This window comes from Corvus cornix, chromosome 6 (assembly GCF_000738735.6).
Source record: "Corvus cornix cornix isolate S_Up_H32 chromosome 6, ASM73873v5, whole genome shotgun sequence".
NCBI classification, from domain to species: Eukaryota; Metazoa; Chordata; class Aves; order Passeriformes; family Corvidae; genus Corvus; species Corvus cornix.
Genome location: NC_046336.1, coordinates 10,704,362 through 10,726,921, shown reverse-complemented (window position 1 = coordinate 10,726,921; position 22,560 = coordinate 10,704,362). Strand labels below are relative to the sequence as shown.

At 38.6% G+C, this 22,560-nt stretch overlaps 1 protein-coding gene across 2 annotated transcripts in view; it reads right to left on the bottom strand.

The window, feature by feature from the left end:
- SORCS1 (sortilin related VPS10 domain containing receptor 1) overlaps positions 1–22,560 on the bottom strand; it is a 262,728-nt gene that overhangs the window by 91,395 nt on the left and 148,773 nt on the right. For both annotated transcript variants that reach the window (XM_039553807.1, XM_039553808.1), the window contains exon 4: positions 13,182–13,340. In XM_039553807.1, the coding sequence (XP_039409741.1) occupies positions 13,182–13,340 (159 nt within the window). The remainder of the gene's footprint in view (positions 1–13,181; positions 13,341–22,560) is intronic.

Sequence of the window (22,560 nt, the reverse complement as noted above, 5' to 3'; positions counted from 1 at the left end):
GCTGAAACATGTCTATAGTGCCTTTTATTGGCATAGAAAATACTAAGATGTGTGATATGCGTATGATACAGCTGGTATTACCTGAGGGATCACTTTATGGTTGCACCCAGCAACCTACCCTGAATGAAAGTTCATCATCCAGTTACCTTCCTCAATACTATGTCAGAAGGACATTCTCTTCCCATCAGCAGTGCCATCCTTAGGAAGCTTTTTCAATCTGGCACCAAAAAATGTTCTAACATGTCTAGATTTCCCTTGCAGGACTGGATGAGTTTAAATAGCACAAGTTCCTTGTTCCAAGGAAACCCGTGATTTTCCCTCTGCTCTTGTACTTCTCCTGCAAACAACATGACACCTTTTCCTTGTCCAGTTACACAAACAATACCCAAATACATCAATCATTTCAGAAAATCTTTCCATGATAAATACCAAACCAGGCTGAGAAAGGTCAGCAAAAAGGCATGTTACAGGTATTATAAATCCTTTAACATGTCTTTGTGCAATGATATACAAATGTTACTACTACAGAGCACTTACAAACAGCTGCTCTCCGTAAGTGCTGCCAGCAGGTAATTCTCAGAAGGCCAGTAGAGGGAAGGATCACTTGGGTTCTGTTATTTCTTTCGCTTTATTTTGCTTCAAATTTATCATACAGAAGGATGGAGAGGCAGTCAGCCCTACACTTGCAGATTCATCCTATTTCCCCTCCTTCCTTTGCCTGGTAGACTTGGTCAGTCCCCTTTTCTGGCAAGGCAGATGTTGGACATTGTTTTTTGAACTATGATCTCCCTTTTCATGACAACTCTTAAGGGATTTTGCATAAAACGCAAATGATCTGAATCTTTATGTGCCAACCATGGCAAATTTTTTTGGAACACACAGTGGCAGTGGATTGGTAGGAAAGAGAAAGATGGATGACTGTGAGAATAACTGAGGAGAAAAAATGATTATTTAAAAGCTTTGGGTTCATCAGAAGGATGACTTGAAAGTATTTTAAGAATTATGAGACTGGGACGTAAAAAACCTTGAGGTCTACTTATTTGGATATTGATTCCAAATACAAACCCCAATATCTCTCACCCTTCCTATGGTAAAAACTTGGAAGAACATGGAGAAACTAATTAAAAGAGCTTTTTAGTAAACAGTAGACTGGCATGCGTTAAAATTTACTTTAAAATATGAAAGCTAAAAATTCACCTCTTTCCCTTTCTCTTGAACACTGTCAAAGAAGAGAGAGGAAGGAAGGTGGAGAGGACAGAAGATAAGAGGGAGAAACAGTTTAGTTCTGTGGCTACAAATGCATCCAATTTTAAAACTTCAGTGAGGCTGCTATTTTTCCTTAAGTAGAAGATTCTAGGTACATTTTTACTTGAAACTTTAGGAAATCCTAACTATAACAAAGGAAAACTTTGCTTTTTGGAAATTGAAGAAAATCTTTTGGAACACTGAACAACCACTTTTTGAAGTGATTTGAGGTCACATATTCAAGAACCTTACCATTACAGGAAGTATTTTCCCTCCTTCAGATTCAAAATCCATTTCTAGCCCTGCTTTTATAATTGCGGCAAGAAATAAAAACATGACAACAATAAGCTATTTCTATTATCTATCATCTCTCTGATGTCAATGTTTTTCTTTTCATAGCAAAGTAGTTTCTTCTGTGCCAAGTACTGTCTTTGACATACAGTAATTTAAGTTTCAATAAAGCTTATATGATCCTTTAATTAAGAACAGGGAGCAATCCAAATTCAGCAAATCCCTCTGTGTTTCCAGACCAGGGATAAATAGGATGTAAGCTTTCCAGGGACATTGACGTTCAGATGGTTGAAGTCATCATACTGAATTTTGTTTTCCCACCTTTGTATCTCTCACCCTTGTCCCTCTCTGGTTTCCCCAAGCACAGCTTTCAGCAGGTTATTCCCTCTCTGAATTTGCTGGTGACAGTAATGGTATCTAGAATGAATTAATTCTCTGTGCTGGTGTAGCACCCTCCTCCATGCCTGCAGCCCCACTGCAGTGCCAGCTGCTTGACAGCCCCAGTGCCACAGCTTCCCTCTGGCTCTTCCAGCACAACTCTTCCTCCAGAGGGGCCTTTACCTGGAGCATCTGTCAATGCCCCCATCACAACAGAGGCTGTGAAGCTGCACAGCACCCAAACAGCCTTGCTCTCTCCTAATCTGTGCCGTGAGGAAGACATGATTCAGGCAAAAATGTGGAGAAATGCAAGAGTTTCTAAGTCTGTTTCAAAGGTAGGAAATGGATACAGCAATTCTACTGTCAGGGCTGGACTCTTAAATTAGGAGCCAGTGCCCAGTGAGCTGGAGATAGTGTGTGAGAAAAGGCAACAGCTCTCAAAGGTAAATACCAGCTCCCTGGGAACCCATATCCAAAGCTCTCATTGTCTTTGATAAGACACTTTAATAACCAGGCTTTAGAAGGTTTTTCATCCTCTGCCATTATCTCAGCACCAGCCTTGGCCTTTACTGACTCACAGCAGCACAAGCAGCACTAATGTATGTCTAGCAAATGGGGAATTCCCTACCTTATGTAGAATCCCCCTCACCCCCCAAAAAAACTCTTTGCAGTAAGGATTTTTTCAGATATTTTATTTTAAGTATCATTCATTTTTAAACCGAGTTTATTTAGTTGGACCAAAAAAAAAAAAAAAAGGAAGTATTTGAAGGCTACATTTTTGTCAAGAATCAGTTATGATACAGCTGGGATTATTTTTCCCCTTTTATCTATTGTAGCGCTTGTATGGATATTTTTTAAACCCAGCATGGTATTTTGTTCTTGTTACAAAATCCCTCTCTCTCCTGGGACTTCTTGTGATAGCCTTGTGCAGGCAGTCCCTTCAAAGATGACATTTTGTTTTCTTTGGCAAGCACTGCTGTCTGATGACAATTTGCATTATTAGACTGAAGTTAGATAATGTTCCTTGCTACACTTATTTTTCAAGCACAGATAGAAAAGGAACCTATTACAATTTTATTGTGTTTTCATCTGAGGGCCAAGCTGACATTTCTGTTGTCACAGACACAAAACTGTTATGAAGTACAAATCTTGTATTGATCTCTCAGATTTGACCCTTGTTCATCAGGGAATCATTCTCTTCCTGCTTCTTCTCTTGTACATTTATTTTTCTGTGTAATACGCAGATTCTGTAACAACCATTAACAGTCTGGGTTTGCTTTGTTTTGCTTTTTTAGATCCTAATATTCTGTGAAGTAGAAACTTAGCACCTACCTCATTTATATAAAAAAACAGAAATGCAAAGGAAAAGAAAAGGCTGGTCTGAGGTTATAAATACTTTCTGAGGCTGAACAGAATTCAAATAAACCCTCTGAATGGCGAGACAATTCCCCAGCCTTCTCACAACACGACACCACTGTCTCCTGGAGCAGGGAAAGCTGACATCTGAAAACTGAACTTCTTTCCTTATCTACACCAGACATGACACAATACTCCTCTCCTCCATCTTTTTTGTTTCCCAACTTGTGTGCGAAGCATAAGAGCTGCTCATGTATTTTATGGGATAGTGTAAGCTTCACCTTAAAATGCTCTGGCATGTCTAGGTAACAGCAGGATACAGTTGCCATGTATTATTCTTTTTCCTATTCTAATTTCCCGACCTTTCCAGCACCAACTTCAGACTTGATTCATTTTTTGTTTTGCCTTTCACAGTACAAAAAAGCCAACTAAATTCTATACAATAAAGGGAGAAATCATGATGTCTTCCAAAATGTTCCATTAAGAATAACTGGGATTTATTTGACCCACCCATTTTGATATAATGCCATCTGAAGGGTCATTATGCCAGTCAAGACCTACCATCACCCCTTCTGTTTTCAACAGATTACTTTTCCTAGCTAAACCTTTCATGTGAGGAATGTCTTGTGCTCCCATTTTCACTTTAGTGCCTATACAGATTGCTGCAGATAGAACTGAACCCTGAGTGTCCATCATGTTTCATCATTCAGCATCTAAACTGATTGGATTAAATAATTGATCATGATGTTTCTCCACATACAGATCTTGAATCATGTGGCAATTCCATGTGCTTCCTATGCTGATGAGGATATTCAATTTTATACATTGGTTTAATCTCACGCAAAAAAAAAAAAAATGCACATAGAAATTCAAAACCTGGTTAAATAAATGTTAAATTGCATGTTGGAAGAGACATTAGGGAAATACTTTCAGAAAGCTCCTAATATTTTTCTTTTACTTAAGAGATTTCCCATAAACAAGTTATAATGGAATACAGCATGGAGTCTATTTGTTGACTGGGTTTACCAACTTCGGTATTCTAACATTCAAAAAGAAAAGGCTCTCTCACCTATAGTTTCCATGCACCCTCCACTCATTCTCCCTGGACACAGATCAGACCAAAGCAAATCAATCTACACTACATTATTGACCCTAAAAAAACCAGATGCAGCTGGAACACTAGCTCAGAACAGCTTTGAAAGCAGTGGGTTTGATTCAAATTCACCTCCAATTCCATGAGAAGGTTTTTACTAGTCAGTGCTCCTGGTACTTTCTTCACATATGCTCACTTCTTGACTCTCATTCTTCCTGGTGTTCCTATGAGATGATTAAAACTAATGCTATTCATGGTGTTTCCCCCTCACCCCTTCACACAGAATTTATTCACATACAAAAATCCTCAAAACACCAGTGCACCTAAGCCACAGATTTTGCACCGGTGAACCACATAAATATTTTGAGAGATCTTTTTTCCCCTCAAATTTCAAATTCACCAGAGAATGTAACATCCCAAAAGCACAGTTTAGTTTTAACTATAAACATAAGAGTCCAAATGGATAAAGACAACTGACATGCAACAACACAACTTGAAATACATGACAGCAAGTCCTTCTTCGTCTTATAATTCATTTATGCAGAATAAGTTTACTGCTGATAAATTGTACTTTACTACTACTACTTTTACTACTACTACAAATGCAGGCACATTTGAAGAAATTCTAGTCTTCTACAAGGTTCAGTCATCATTCTTGTTGTTCATAAGAGCATTTTTCAAATATTCTTAAACTGTGAAAGACCATATTTCGAACTGATCTAAAATCTCAGGAAAGCAAAGAACAGTAGGGAAAGCATCATGTGGATTGCTGCAATTTTGGTGATGTACTTCTCCAGTTTAATCTCTCTTGCCTTTCTTTTGCTTTCTATGCAGTCTGCAGAAAAAGTGGGGTCAGTGCATTAGGGCAGGACTTCAGATTGAACATGTTTATATAGGCATAATCAATAGTCCTTTATGGTTTTTCACACCCTTTTGCCCCTGACTCTATCTGTTGGATGAAAAAATTACCACAATGGGAAAGAAGTTTCCACGGTGGTAAAAGAGACATTTTGAAACAGGAATGAAATGGAATGAAAAGGGACTTGGATGGACATGTTCCCAACATGCATCCAGTGCAGCTTACTTGAGTATCAAACAAAGTACATTACATTTGAAGAAATTGCTGCACAAGACATTTCTTCTTCAGAGCAGCCAAAGGTTGGGAGGTATGCTGCTATTCCCTGAGTCAGACTATGGACCAGGCTTTTCTCTTCCAACACTGCATTTAACAGAACAGTATGTTTTGTATAAAAAAGCAGTTAAAATCATATACGGTATTTCCTTCCTAAAATAAAGTGTAAGACTCATGATTGAGGATACAGAAACGGACTACAGGGCAGATCCTCATTTAGTCCCCTCATCTCTATGCTATTTGTAAGTTCCACTGTTAAGAGGCTTAAATATCCTTGAAGCAATAAAGTTCACAGGATGCTGCAGAGATTTTGAACATTTTAAGTTGCAGGCAATGCATTAATCACGCATGCAGAAGCCATCAATAAGGTTACCCAATAATTGGTGTTTATTGAATGCTGATGGAAACTCATCAGAGTGATAAAGCTGCCAGATACCTGCTTCACAGCCCACTCAAACACCAGTTATGTCTGCAGCTCTGCAGCTGCTTTTGCTGATGAACCACACGCTAATGCCATGCAGAGTTGTTTGGTATGGTCATGACACAGCAATTGCTTTTGTGAATGTTCAGCACATCAAAGCATCCTGAACATGACCCCCAGCTTTCTTCCTACCTATCCCTCAATAACTCCTCACACATTGCCACCTATGAGCCACATCAGCCAGTGTTCTGGTTTTGTGGCAGTTTGCAAGCAACTGCATTAGGATGATGTCCCCAGTTCATTCAACTCACATGCTAAAAAAGTGACAAGAAACATATTTTTTACCAGGAGATATTTAAAGGATTCTGACTGGCATATATATTTTAAAGACAGAAGGAGCCTCTAAGATCATCAGTGTGTTCTCCCCCTAACAGCTGCTGCAGCATCTTTACCAGTAACTCAAGCAGTAGAGAGAATTATTCAGGTCAACAACTGATAGCTGAACTAGATTGTATCATTTGGAAAGATACCCAATCTCAAGTCCAAGGGATGATGAATTTACCACTCCACTTAGTATGTTGTCCTCAAGGTTAATTCCCTTCTCTACTAAAATACACTATCTCTGTTACAGGCAACAGGGTACCCAGCACTTGCTTTCTGCTCTGCTATAAATTTACTAAGTAGATTCATAATTGCTTAGATAACTGCAATAAATAAGTGCATTTTTTTGTTTAAACACAAATTTCTGTGTGTCGTATTTGAATGAGAACAGAAGAGAAAAGGCTTACTACACCAGAATTTAGGGCAAAGTGTCAGAATTTTCATGCACACATGCACAGCTTTAAATTTAAAAATAAATTATTGTTTATCATTTGCATTATATTAAAACCTATGGCTTCAAGTGAACGTAGTGTTGACAGGCACTTTGTATAATAAGGAACTGGAGACATACTGGACATACTCTCTGTCTCAACCAAAGGACAGAGACAGAGAAAGAGGAGACAGAGGTTGAGTCACATACAAAAAAGTGAAGGAATTGCTCAACACCACAGAGATCAGCAGCACATCAAGTGATATGGAGTACATGTCTTTATTCCTAATCCAGTGAACCGTCCAACTCTGATGGAAAGGAAAAAGTAGGGGTTTTTTTCATGGAAGTAGGAAAAGCAGAGTTATATAGAGCACAGAAAATCTTGCAGAGAAACAGCTCTACCCTTAGCTACAAGTATGTATCCAAGGAGCCCAAACCAGAAAAAGAACAAGTTATCTAAGGGTATAGAGGGCTGATGTTTATACAGATGAATAAGCAAGGACATATTGATTTGCCTAAAGATTGCCTGAGTGAGTCAGTGGTAAAGAGCACAGTGATTACTGCTTGAGAGTCTTTCCTTCTGTTTCACTGATCACACTCCTGGCCCAGAAATCTATCTTCCACTGGGCTCTGCTAGTTGATTTTTTTCTTTTTCCTTTTTATTTTTAGAGTAGGAAACAACATTAGAGATTCCTATCACTTTTAATTCCATATTTTACCTTAATTGTTACCCCAGCACATTATGCTTAGTGAGGTCTGTAAAAGACTGATGGGTACTCTAGGAAACTATATTTTTCAACACACTTTCCACACTGGCTTGTGGTCAATTTAAAAAGGAAAGGGGAAAAAAAAAAGATACAATCTGGCATCATTATTCTCCTTTTGATGTCCCTTCCTTGTTTATTTTCAGGATGCTGACTGCCACCAAACACTTATCAATTTGCCTAGAGATAGCAAGGGATATTTGCAAAGGGTTGTGTGCAAGATGTGTTACCAGGATGCCTAACAGGTGTCTGTGCTTTGAGTCCTCACACACAGCCCTAGCTAAAATGAGGGTATTTCTCTGCATTGCTTGTTAAAAACATAACCACATGGAATGTCTTAAAAACAGGGAAGAGCATTCACAAGGCTTTTGCGTGGAAGACCCTATGCATCCCTGGCACAAGTGCTGGTAACCCTGAAGAGTTATCTGAGATCGAGCAGAAAGTGCAACCTTGCAAAATCTGGGGCAAACAACTTTTAACATGGAAATTACTTGTTACTTTCTCATCTTCAACAATGTGCATCAAAGAGAATCAAGTCTGCTGGAAAACTGGTTTGGATTATTAGTGGTGCCCCAAATATTAACACAAATAGTGTAAGACTGTTGCAGGAGTAATGCCATAGGGAAAGGGGGAGTTATTCACATAGGCTAATGTTAGCTTTATGCAAACTAGCTCCCTGGTTGTGTCCACAGTCTGTCAAAAGAGATAGGCTTTTCCAGAGGATGATTCAAAGTGGCTAATGCTTACCACTCTAGAGAAGCTTTCTTCCTCTCCATTAATTTTAGATGGGATTAGCCTCCCTCAGCCAACATTAGCCCAAGTGAATAGTCCTCTAAATTGTTGTCATTACTGCTGTCAGCAGTGTGGGAGAAGAGAAAAACACACCAAAAGGAGGTCACTTGATGGTAACAGCTTTTGGGGTTTTTTTTGCTTTTCTTTTTTACCTATGGTACAATTTCTGATAAAATTAATCTGAATCTTATTCTTCCTTCTCTGGTCTAAGTAAGAAATTACTGTTACCATTGAAACTAGGAGTGTTTAAATACAAAAGGAATAATTTATGTTGAAAGGAACCCCTGGAAGTTCCAGGTGCGATCCTTTCTAAGCAGATTCACCCTCAAAATAAGATCCTAATACAGTGGAATGAAAGGTTTTAAAATTACGGAGTGTAATCAGAATAGCCCATCACATCTTAAAGAGTGAATACTGGCTACATCTATGGCAGACACTTCACTGTCAGACACACGTAATAGACCAAAACACATGGATAGATGGGGCTGAAGGTACTTTTAAGTGTTGGCCTGCCCCCTCACAGACATCCTGTGGCCATACGAATCTGTATCTCTTTTCTAAGTGGTTTCTCTATCATCCCAGATATAAGAATACCTTTCTCTTCCACTTACATGCACGAGGAGTGGACATCCTATAATGCAGAAAAATGAAGATGATGATATGGCTTGATGTCAGAAGATAGGGTGTCTCAAAAGTACCAGAATCCTGATTTGCCAAACTTCAGCACTTCAGAAATACAGCCAAGTATCAGTCCCTAACTTTCATCTTCAGCATGATACACAGAGTAATAAAGGTAGACTGATGGAATCAGGTATTTGGAAAAGGTTGAAATGAATAAAGAAAGAAGAAAAAAAAAACCCCAAAACATAAAACATCTTCATTTACTAGTGCTATGTTGACAGGGCTCCTCTAATTTGGGGTGCCTCACTTTTCAAGAGTTACTTTAAAATGAGAGACGAGAAGCAACAACAATAACTCCATTTTATACCTGCTTTTCAGCCTCTGTTGCTGCCTTTCAGCACTTGAGTGCCTCTGTGCATTTATTCCTGAGCTGGGCAATTACGACTCTGCATTTTGCCTGTCTGACTTTTGTTTCCCAATTCCACCTTTATTTCATCTCCCCAAATAGCTCTGTTATTCCTGGCTGATTACTAACCACTCCTCTGTGTGTCTGACCCATCTGAATAGCAGAAGATGTCTCCACATGAACTGGAGGCTCTCATATTCCACGGTCTGATTACACAGCAAACCACTTTTGAAGATTACACAGTAATACATTAGTAATACTCCCATAAAATACAGCCCCTCATTCTACAAGCAAGCTGATTAAACCCACGAGAGCTCACATATACAAGACCTCCAAAAAGCTTTTGCCTCACAAGCACTGCTTTACTGTGTCTGGAGTTTCCTTCTGATTTGTAATTCCTTTACACAGAAAATAGAGAAGCATGCAGTAGTTCTGCAATTATGTGGTAAGAATCAGCCAAGTAACAACTGTACTTTCAGCCAGAACAATTAATGCAATCATGAAGCAATTAGTGCAGGCAGCAGATGGTTTGCTGCTCTTTTTTTTCTCAAGACTGGCAGGAAAAAGCCATGACTGAATAAGGGACTGGTCTGTCAGCAGTGGTAATTCAAGTCCACTGCCCAAGGCAGAGACACAGGAGAAAGATATGTGAACAAAAGCAACCTAGTCACTGAAGCTTAACGAGTTATTGTTCATCAGCTGAACCCCAGTAATTAACCACATTCACTCACAAACAACACCCAAGAAACTGGGACATAAAATTACTTCAGTTAAAACAGATTTCCCTACAATTGAGTAAATCCCTATTAAAACAAACAATAAAAGATCTTTTCATATTGATAGACTCAGTGGGCGGTGAAGAGATTGAGGGATGGTTCTGTGTGACCCATTTACTGTTTATTACAACTGAGTAATGAGAGGCATCCACTACTCTTGGCTTTGCCCTCATCAGTCCTCAATTGCATGGACAACTTCTGAGAACCAAAACAGTCCAAATCCAATGTGATTCCTGTCTCTCCAGCTCTTGCTCTATTCACCACCCGATTTTCCCCATCCCACTTGCTGCAATGACACGATGCAAATGGATGACAACAATCAAGTGGCTTGCTAGAAGGATGTAAAAGTGTTTTCTAGTTGATTATCACCTCCCTCCTGTCAACAGCAAAATTAAATGACTGCACCAATCCTAACTGGTCAAAATCCAATTTACTCTTCAAAGCCCCCATCACAGCCTCTTGAGTCAGTGGCATCAAAGTTAGTGGCCTCAAAATGTAAATTCTTTACCACACAGATATGTTTCCCTTGCCTCCTTGGGTGACTCTCAGTCAGTATGCACATGGAGCCTGGAATCCAAGGAGTAATGGATTCTCTTCCCTTAAATACGGCATTAGCACAAGATCAGGAAATAGCTAACAGCAGTGTCATTTGTTGCAAAGCACCCCTCAGCTCCCATTGCAATTATCTAAATACCTGCAGGACCTCCTAATTACTCTGAGAAAATTCTGCCCTTGGCTATACAAACACAAAACCAATGGGAGTCATTTACACTTAGCCATGGGCTGAAGTTGACCCTTAGTTCGAGTTACATTTAATTTAGTCCAAGCTGATTAATACCCTTCGCCTGCTGGTTACCCTCTACAGTTCTTGGCCAAAGCTTGCTGAAGTCAGAAAATGTATCCATTAGGCTTTAAAGTAGAAACCAGGCCTGTGACTCATACCCATCCAGTCTACTTTTAAAATTCTATTTTGGAGTTAATTGGTACAGATCTACAGACTTTGTGCTACCTGATTTTTGTCTTGCAACTACAGTATTGAATTACCAACAGTTATCCAATTTTCTAATCAATGCCATAACAAAAAAATTTTATAATACAGCCTACGTCCTCTCTCCCTAAACACCCCTCACACACAACTTCAACACCAACCCCATAAATTCATGTCAACACACAAACAGACCCTTTGTTCTTATATCCAGATTGTCTTTTAGGATTCTGTGGAAGAGTGGGAGTTTCCTACGGAATAGTGACAATATACTTCTTGGTAGCCATCAATCATAAATTAAATAAGCCTTAGCTACATGGCCTCTAATTTAGAATTATTTCCTGATTAGACTGAATACCCTAACAACTGAAATGAATTTTCTACTACGTCCTACTTTTATTTGACAAAGTTCCCACTGAAAGTTTCATTGATCTTCATATAATAAATTTCCTATTGCTAAAACACAGTAACTTTCATTCCAATGGTCCTAAAAAGACATCAGAGACCAACTTCTGTTTCACATCAGTCCAGAGAACTGAACAGCCACAAGGGAAAGGAAACATTTTGGCATTGTCCAATTACACACTGTACACACAGAAATAATTTAATCTGCACCTTCCTCAGAACAAAGTATAACCATACTACACTCTACAAAACCCTGTGAGAGGGGTGAGTGAAAAGTATTGCATGCAATTGACTGTACAGAAAGAATTAGGAGGCAAGACGCATTTCTCAGTTGCAAAGGGTATTAACCTACAGTCCTGGAAGGATTCTGGTTTTGAGTGTGAAGTGAAGGATGGAAATATTCCAGAAATTTCAATATGATCATTTTGCAACTTTACTTACTTAGTTTCCTTATGCCTTTGTTTTCTCAGGCTTACAATAAGAATAAAAACATGTCTAATTTATGCAAAATGAAAATCAGTAGTTTAATTATTTCACAATGAATCTAACAACACAGATGGAAAACATCACAGATTTCAACCTTTTATGTTGATCCTTACATTAATGTATAACCTACATGAACAATTCAGCCAACAGTTAGATTATGGATTATATTCATAGATTCTATTCTCATAGACTCATCATACACAAAACAAAGGCAAGACCACTACATTACTTTGTATAAAAGCTGATATGCTAAGTGCCAAGATATTGCACTCTTTTACCCTTGCTGGGAGCTCAACAAACTCTTGGTCTTTTTACAGTTTTATTCAAAAACTTTAAAACGCCAGGATGTGAAATCTGCAATTTCTCGGAGCAGTTTGCTCCAAAGGCTAGTCACCTCACAGATGAGTTTATCTGCCAGTGACTCCTAACCATCAATTTTTGTTAGAAGTTTTTATCACTAAATCAAAATGGTTTCTCCTATGATTTGTCTTTCCCCATGGAAATGTTTATGCGCAACAATATAGTTTTCCTTCAATATGCTTTCTGTTGAACTAAACAGATTGAGGTCTATCAAGTCCTTCAGTGTAAGAAAACTGACTTGTGAGTATTGATGTGTCCGATTTTCAAAAAATTCCAACAATGAGTTCTCCAAAATAAAGTCCTGTGTTGTTGTTTTAGGTTGGGCAGCAAAAAATGAAGGCAAATCTCACAGCGTATTTATTTGGCTGATGGATTACCCATACTGAGGGAGCTGGACTTCAAGGGAAATTGATTCACTGCTACTTTTTCCTCTTAGAAAATAAAAAACTACTTGAAAATATGCCAACCAGAGAGGAACAAGGAGTGTCTTATACTGTTCTTGGAGCTGATACTAAACTGGAGGAAGAGAATTGTTGAATAAGAGGCCAAAAGCCTCATTAGAGGTTTGTGAAGGATCCTAGTTGTCTTCTGTGCCCACTACCTGTCACACAGTATTGCCAAAAGGATGGATGAATAAACACAGACTGGCAGATCAGTAACAGAGGGCTGGGCCCCAGGAACAGAGCAGATGCCCACGTCCTTTACTTTGACCTTTACACTGAGACTTGGTCACTGTTTTCTGCTTGGAACTACCAAACTGGTATCACCCTGAAGACTATCCTGAATGCTCTGCAGCAGTTGCACAGAGAGATGGGGAAACTCTAGGTTCTGCCTAAGCAAACAAACCCACAATTCTTACCTTCTGATCTTGGCTGTAGGCTAAGATCCAATCTTCCTGTTTGGGGTGGAAAAGCAGACTGTGGATGTAGAAGTTCAGACGGTATTTTTGATAGGTGGCTCCTTCATCAGAACTGATTAATAAGCTGCTTTCAACTTCTGGATCAGTCAGCAGCATAATCTGTATGGAAGGGAGAGATGAAAACACAGTGGTTAAGAGTCAGATGGAAAACTAAGCAAGCAGCTAGGAACTTCAGAGAAGCTTATTATATATGACTATTACAAAATGCTTCAATGTAATGTCAAAACCACCATAGCCAATGTTTCAGGAATGAAAACAGTATGTTTCAGCTATGTATACAAACACATAACGTATGATCAAACAGGCAGAATGACTTTACCACTAGTTAAACCAGACCTAAATGAAGCTGTGCTTAGGTTATTTGAAAAATTAAACCTGAAATTTTTCACACTAGAGCACAGAAGTTACCTGGGAGGTACAGTGGGCTGCTAGAGTTTTCAAGAATGATCTACTGGAGTGGCAGACAAAAAGTTAGGTGTGACTGATCTCTAATGGTGGGTTTTGTTAGACTCTGGCAGAAATTTCAGAGAAGGCAGTTTCACTGCCTGAAATATTACAACCTGGCTGCTTGCAACAAGCAGTCTTGCTTTGGCACGAGAACACATTAGATAATGTGCTGTGTTCTTTCCACCTCCAGTTTCTACAGTGCTGTGAATTATAGATTTGGTGGTGTATCAGAAATAATCTCTGCATAGCAAATTTGCTTTCTAGCTCTGTCCAGGAGTGTTAGCTTAGGAGTGACAAAAGATATATGGCTTGCAGTTGTAGCAGCTACTTTACCCCATTATCTGTGGTATTAATTAATTGGTCTGCATTGCTGATGAATCAGTGACAATAACGAGTTACTGCTCTCATGTGTCTCTGCATGAGAGAATATATAGGTCTGAGCAGTAAAAAGTATTTCAGTATTTCAGCAAGCAACAGAGTAATACCCCTAAGGAATGGGAATGAGGCATCATGACTGAAAAACATGAAAAGTTTTAAAGAATATTCGCCTTGAAAAGGTATTAAAGGCTCGAATCATTAGCATTTTTATTTTATTTTTTCTAAGTTGCTTTGCAAATGGCAAACACTGATCTGTTTTTAGACAAGCCTGAAATGAAAGGATCCACACCTGTCATTTCTCAGAGCGAATTCCTATCTGGGTTTGAGCACTGCAAAAATCACACACTATTTCCTTCTCTTCTTTCATTTAGGCAGGCAGAGTTAGATACAACTTAACTCACTACCTATGAATTATAAGGAAACATAGCATCTGGTGAGACACCAGATGCTAAAGAACTATTCATAGGTGAAGGTGTAAATACATATATAATCTACACAGAATACGTCCTTCATTATTGTGCAGCTGCCAAATCTTTTTTTCTATCTCTAGAAACCCCCTTGATGGCCTGTGACATAGACATCTGGGGTTCTGCAAAATCTCTGAACTTTCAAATCCTGAATAATCTCAGACCAGTTACAAAACCCCACAGTGTCTCTAACATAAAATAGGTAATGTTTCCATTGTAGCATAAAGGTAGAATCTCCTATTATATCTGATTTACTTTAGAAATTTGTAATGAAAGTGTGCATTTTTAAACTTTTTTATTTTCATATAACACTTTCAAATACACCAAGCATATAATTCATGTGATTTTTAAACTGAAGATTGATTGATGGTAGAAGCTACACAGTAGGGTTTATTAATAAAACTATCAATATATATAAATATACTGTCACTAGGTAGCCTATCCAGCTTCTGAAACCAAAAATTGTGATGTTTATCAGTTGGTTCCTTTTTCTTATCACAATAATTTCTGGGACAAGGTTCCTATGTTAAACAGTTATTGATTCAGTACTGTGATTCAAGCATGATGATTTTCCTATTTTTATGACTTCCTTCTTGAGTGGATTTTGGTTATGCTGGTATTTGGAAATATCACAGCACAGCATTAATTTGGACTAGAGCAACTAGAGCAGAAACAAGCACAAATCAATGGGCTTGATCCGAGCTCCCTGAAGTCAATAAGAGTCTTGTCACTGCCTTTGGATTGTGCCTCCAAGGCAAGTTGTTAATCAAAGTCCACTCTAGTCTCACATACTTCCTTCTACCTGTGCAAGGAACTCATCTGACCTCATCACCATCACATCCAAGCACATCACTGCCTTAACACATTTTCTGTCAGGCCACTCCTCTGAAGTGTGAAAGTGCTTTTATCTGCATTTCTTAGAAAGGGATTGGAGGGAGAAATTGTTGAGGCACTGAAGCACCTAATTCCTCACCCAATCAATAAAAGTTAAGTGCCTAAACAGACTTTCAAACACTGCTGACTTTGGCTTTAATCTGCTAACTACCACCCTGGGCTACTAGTACTTTGTTTTCAGGTGCCCCTGGTCTCCAAAAGCCTTGGCTTTGCACTGTGATAACCAGCCATTCTGTAGGTAAAAGCGCTTCAGGACACACCAGTTTTGTTTCATATGCCAGTAGCACCTCAGATGTGGCAGAGCTGTGCAGAACTTCTGTAAATTTATGCGAGGGCACACAGAGAGTGGGAGGCAGGGCAGGGAGTTGATGGATGACTCTATGCACCAGTCAGATCGCTAACTATGAGACCAGCTTTCAGCACTATCTGCTCCACTGCTGTACCTTGTATTGCTAATCACTCTGTACACGTGTCATAAAGCTAAACAAGCCAGAGTTGACTATCAGTCACTACTCACATCACAGCCACAGCACCATGTTTTTTATACGATAAGAAAAGCAAATTTCATTACAACATATCTGTGTGTAAATAATCAAGAGTTACAAGCCCAAAAGATAGCATTTATTGGATAAGTAGAATAAATCGATACCTGTATGAAAAGTATGTCAAAACAAGAGGAAAATGCTGTGTGCATCTATATAAACCTTCCAGAGCAGACCAGGAGTGTGCTTCTGAAATGAACACTCCAAAATTTTTGGGGAAACCCCTGTAGCAAGTCCTTGTGTTCAAACTTGGGCCACAGTGATCTCAGAGCACAGGAAATGCATTCCTTTGCAAGGAAACTAAATGTTTTCCAAGCAGTGCTGGGCGTTCAGATTGGAGTATCACGTTAACACTACTCCAAAGTCAGACCCTCTACCTCCAAAATGCCCATGCTGCAGATGTCATCTCAACATCAACCATTTCATTCCACAAACACACTTTCACTGAGCTGCACTACATGCTAATGCAGTTGCAGTCATGTTAGTTTAGTTTTATTGCCTAAGTTGCCTGGAATATAAATGAGAAAGGAGAGAAAGTACAATTAATTTTAATGCTTTTGTTGTTGAAGCATATGAAATACAGAGTAAGTACACTTTAGAATTTCCTTTTAAATAAATTAAGCCAATTTCTGCTTTTAAGTACTCTATTACCCATTGACTTTATACAGCTGTTTATACAGAAAATACAACTGGACAGAAAAGTGTTGAACAAGAAAAGCATAAAAACCAAAACCAGCAACAATAACAAAAATTAATCTAAGTTTAGATGCACTAAACTTTAACAGCTAAGAATATCTAAGATAAAGAGATTAGAAAGAAACTATTTTTATAATTTTTGGCTTGACTGTAGAAAGCATGCTGGATTTCCTGAAATGTGAGCTGCTCAAAGAAGCATCAAACATCTTGCTCTGCTTCTACAGTGCCTAATACAGCATATTCTGCTTTCTCAGAAATACTGATTTTTGGATGAGTTTATTCCAAACATCACAGAGGAATCAAGATGACTTTTGCACATGAAAATCACACCCTAAATTTAGGTCCCTAGAGGTCCCTAGAGCCTGTAGGGAAAGGCAACCTAGCTCATGAAATCAAATATGATCTTTGAGGTGTTCCCTTGCCAAATGACGTGAAATTGCCATGGGATAAAAGGCCAGAAAATACTTCTAAGATCATCAAGTCCAACCATTAGTCTAACACTACCAGGTCCGCCCCTAAACCATGTGCTTAAGCACCACATCTACACACTTTTCAAACACTTGCAGGGATGGTGACTCCACCACTTCCCTGGACAGGCTGTTCCAATGCCTGACCACCCTTTCAGTGAAGAAATTTTTCCTAGTATATAACCTAAACCTCCTCTGGTGCAACTTGAGGCCACTTCCCCTTGTCCTATTGCTTGTCACCTGAGAGAAATGACCAACCCCCATCCATCTACACAACAATAACATTATCAGCTTGGTTGGGCTCTATGTGAAGACTTGGGCCCATGATTTTCATGTTGACAGTTTTTAAACTACCTCTGATTCCACCACTACAAAATTAAATTATTAACGCAGGAGTAAGAAGAGCCATATTCATCTGCCTCTCACTTCCAGCAAAAGCCCTCTGTAGTGGGAGCCCAAGCTTAGAGTGCCTCTGGTCTGGTTTATTGTTGTCTTATGTTAAACAAAAGTGAAGAGTGTGTATGAGCAAAGACTCTACTTCTTCCCAGCAAGAGTAATTACTCTCTGTTCAGATCAGTGTTCAGCAATGATCAGAATCTCCTTATTCACACCAGGCAGAGCAAGAACACACTGCACTTCCTGATGCTCCAAATGGATGGGTTTTTATCTCTGTAATAAAAAGCCAATACAGTTGACACAGGCTTTTGCAACCAAACGCAAGACATCCATTTATCATCTCCCCTCTAACAAGGGAGAAACGTGATTTGCTTTTCACAGAAATGACAAATGAAAACCAAACATAATTTACAGACCTTAAAACAGTCCACACTTTTTTCACCCCTTCTTCAGTGCTAACTCTGCTGATGACATTGCCATTAACAATTACATAGATTTTTGCTGTCGTCACAAAGAATCCCAGGAATTCTTAGCAAGAGGACTCTGATTTTGTTTTTAGAGATGGAATTGTGATCCTTATACATCTGCCATGAATGCTAGATTTAGTGGCTTAGTAAAAAAAAGTCCAGAATTGCTCTCAATCTTTTATTTTGGCCACTCATATCTCTACTTGGACTAGCTTTTTGGTAACACTGTGTAGAAAAGAGCATAGTGTAAGTAAAATAGAACAGTATGAAAAAAAATACAAATATATTTCATACAGTTACATGTTTTTTCATTCCCTTCTATATCAACAGATATCATCTGACCAGAAATAGGGATAAAATGCAAATCAGGTCAAATCCACTGAAAGAATCTTCACTATCCATACCATCACATGCTTCATGCATAGACCCACCCCTGGTCATCCACACAGGACAAGTAATATTTCTCACAACACACAGCAAAAGAGGAAATCAGCAACAGAAACCAGAAATGTCCTACTCCTAACAAAAGTAGGGCATTCCCTACTTAAATTCGCTAAAGAGCTGCGTTTTTTTCCAGCTTCTCTGCATGTCAGTTGCATAATTTTAGCGGGTTGTGGGGTTTGTTTTTTTTACATGGTGACTGACTGCAAGAGGATCAGTGCTGTGCAGTTCCAACATAATGAAATGTCATTTCTGCCACTTTACATATCACTTCTGAATTTGGATTGCCTTTTACAAGTGAGTGTGAGAGTGTGTGAGAGTGAGAGTTTGTGTAACTGTGTGTGAGTGTGAGTAAAGACAGAATCTGATCCTCCAGATTCAGCACTTCACGCACGCATTTCAAAGAAACATGCTCTGGTTTTCATTAACTGAACTCGTTCATTGCTTAAGTTTAGAAGAAGCCTAGAAGAAGATAAAGTGAAACAATGCAAAGAAAGGAACTGCTTTGGTCATGAAATTCTGAAATAAACGCAATACTACTGTAAAGCAAATTAGACATTCCTTTTACAGGACTGAGTTGCTGGAAGCAGTACATGTTTGCAAGAGCAAACAAATGGGAGACAAAATTACAAAAGCAATAACACAAGCATTTAGTTGGATATTAATAGGGAAAGAGGAGACTGACACCTTCATGAAGTTTTAACGATCTTTCCTCATGGCTAACATCAGCTGCTGCAGAACTGTGCACATGAGTAATGTCAATAAAATTTGGCCCAAGTTTCTGCTTCAAATAAATTGGTTAACAGTATGAGCACCTAAAAGAAAACATGAAATGAGCTAAAACTGACAGTTTTGAAGCTGTCTCTAATGCCAACTAAAAGACAAGCTTAGTTGCTGAGCAATTTCGTTAAGACACCACTGAAATAATACACCAATAATTCAACTGAGGCATTGTGGAGTATTTCATTGCCAGAAGTTCATGTTAACTCAGAAAGTGCAGCAATTTTGTAAGGAAAGAAAAGACTTCGGTGACAGAATTACACTTTTAACACTGAAGAAAAAAAGAAGAATATTGCCTTTGAATGATGACCTGGTTTGGAATGGTCTCAGAGGTAAGTAGAAATGACCTCTTTAATACAAGGAAAAGGTCTGTGAACAAGTTATTTTGCAACTATTACTCAGTGACTTAAGAAGAAAGAAGTTCTTATTCATACGAAGACACATAATTCAAACTCACTAAATCAGCTTGCACTTTGCTGATATGGAGGGTAACATACTTCAAGTCACTGTCAAAAAAATCATACTCATGATGACTAGACAGTGTAATTCAGATTCAGACTGAATCCAGATCCAGACAGTGGAAACTATCATCACTATCTGGGCAAGAACCCCCAGGAGGTCCATCCATAACTGGAGGGATATGATCATCTTCTTCAAATCTTGGCTGTTTAAATGTAAGAGAAATGACATGGCAAAAGGTTCAGACAGTGAGTTCATCTTGTTTGCACCCATGAAAGATTTAGTACTCATTGAGTGATAAGACAATCTCTTGTCACCAGAATACTAGATGGCAAAGGACTATCTATCTTTTAAGAGAAAAATTACCATCTGCCAATATTTTTGAAAGCTGGGATTGCACAGTATTCCTAATAAAATAATTGTTGAGAGTTGCATTTGGCATCTTGATGAATGTCATTTGACATAAAAAAGCTGGCTGGTGTATGGAAAAAGAAATCAATTTACCTGTTCTGTATTATTCAAGATGTTCATAACAGGCCAAAAGTGACCGCAGTATAAAGCAGCCAATGAAAGTTCTATTTTTTATCTGTAGGAATCATCTGTGGTTGTTTTACTAGATAGAAAGAGTGAGGGTATGTATGAACAACAACTTACAAATATTTTATGTGGTGGTGTGTACTATATATCACCAAAGTCGCAGGTATAGGGTTGGGTCAGTGCAATAAAGACTCAAGTAAAGCAAACATGAGGCTGAGACACCTGAGCAGGTGTGATTCAGTTGTTCTCTCTGTCAATCCTACTTGATATGAATGGGGTATACAGAAAGTCCAGAGGTGCAGGGAGATTTTTCCTAAGAGACAACAGCATACAAAAACAACCCCTCCCTTACTCTGAGCGTCACTGCAGCAAACCTCTGAAAGCACCAACTGGGATGGGACTGTTCCTGTTCCTACCAAAATCCAAGAGAGGGCAGTGCACCCCCACAAGCTCTTCTCGTTACTCAGCGTCGGGACATCCATCCAGGAGACAGGTTCCTACCTACAGCCTTTTCTTTTTGTAGCTGAGCGCTGGCACAAGCCCCGTTTGCAAAAGCGCTCACCTTGGACAAGACCCGAATAGATTCAGCTATTTTTTTTTTTTTTTCCATTAAAGCTGAAGAAGTTGCGGCATCTTCAGGGTTTTTGTGAGCTGCTGAGTCACTGCTTGTGGGCTGGGTTGTGCCAGAGAGAAACATCGACCTTCACCCTCTCAACAGTAAGCTTCAATCCCAGCAGTCAGGGTGAACTATCAAATTATATACTTTTGCTTTGAGGTAATAATTAATCAAAGGATGAAAAGAGATGGGATAGGGGAGAAAGGAGTCACTGAAGATTTGTGCCACTTTTTAAACCTTAGGGTTTTTAAGTCCAGCTTCCATTTCCATTACACCAGAATTAAATGAAAATAAAGATTCTACATTTTGTCCTTACCTGACTTAATGCACCTAGTATTTTAATGAGGACTGTAAAAAAGGAAACAAGCTCTTATTTGCGTCATCCTTACCAAAAAATAGAAATTTAATGCTAAAGACAATAAAGACAGCCTTTCATTAATTTAACTTAATAGATTACTGCAGGATGTTTCTGAGTTACTTTTGCCTTACCTAGAACTATACAGTGATTTAAAATTTAAATTATTTAATTTAGATATGTAAAGACATCTAGAGATCATTTATTTCAAACTCCTTCACACTGAGGCAGCTTCAAAGGTACAGATAGGTTCTCAGGACCTTTTCCTGTCAATATTTAAATATCTTCAAGGATGGAGATTCCACAAACTCTTGGGGCCTATCCAATCTGATATTGTTTAGTTTTCATTCAGTGTTAATTTTAAATACCTGGGGTTATGTCAGTTCTAGAATAAACAAAACCACAAATTTTACATTCCTTTTATCTTAAAAGTCTATCTCAACTTAGCAAGAGCTTTGGAAGTTGGAAGTGCTGTATGAGCCCAAAGCACCAAGGTTAGTTTCACCCGCTGGGATCCCGTAGCAGTGCTGAAAATAGAACTCGTCAGGCTCAGCTCCTAATCACAGGCATAAACATGAGCTCTGGAGCAATCAGTTCTGGGGGAAGGAACATGAAAAGATTAAGCTTCTTGGTTTTTCAAATCTCACTCAAATCAAATTCTAGATTTTTATCTCTTCATTCCACAGAATGGGTCTAATTTAGTAACCTGACATGAAATGAAAATTTCTTTTTCCTGTTTCATTATTACTACACACTGCTCTCTTCCTTTACATTTGACATAAAAAGCTTTATCATCATAACCAGCTTGAAAATATATTACTCAAAACTTAAGTAAAACACAGTAGAAACTTCCATTCTGAAATGAAATCTAATTCATAACAATGACAGATTATTATACTTTGAGAAGAAATAAAGAAACAAAGGCAAAACACTCAGGAAATCTACAAGTACTATAGGCACTTTATTTTGGACAGTGCAATCTAGTTTCAATTATTAATTATCCATTCTTTTGCAACAGATGTTCTGCATTGTACTGAACAGAGAAAAAAAAAATTAAGCTGAGACATTCTTCAGTCTTACTTGCTTTGGGGAGAAAAAGATCCTCAGCTTTGTAGACATCTGGAAGGAGCTGCGTTCATACATATTGCCCCTACTTTGTTCTGTTGCTCAGTAAGGCATTCCTTTCACTAAAGAATCTCATGAGATTAATTAGTTAATCTTCACACCAACTTTGTGCTAGAGAAGTAAAGCGCACATATCAAGAGGGAAAATTACTTGGACAAACTCCACTAATCAATCAATGGCACAAAAAGAAAGAAGCCACTTGCACTGTAAGCGTATTACAAACAATAGCATTTCCCAGCCCCAAACACTGGG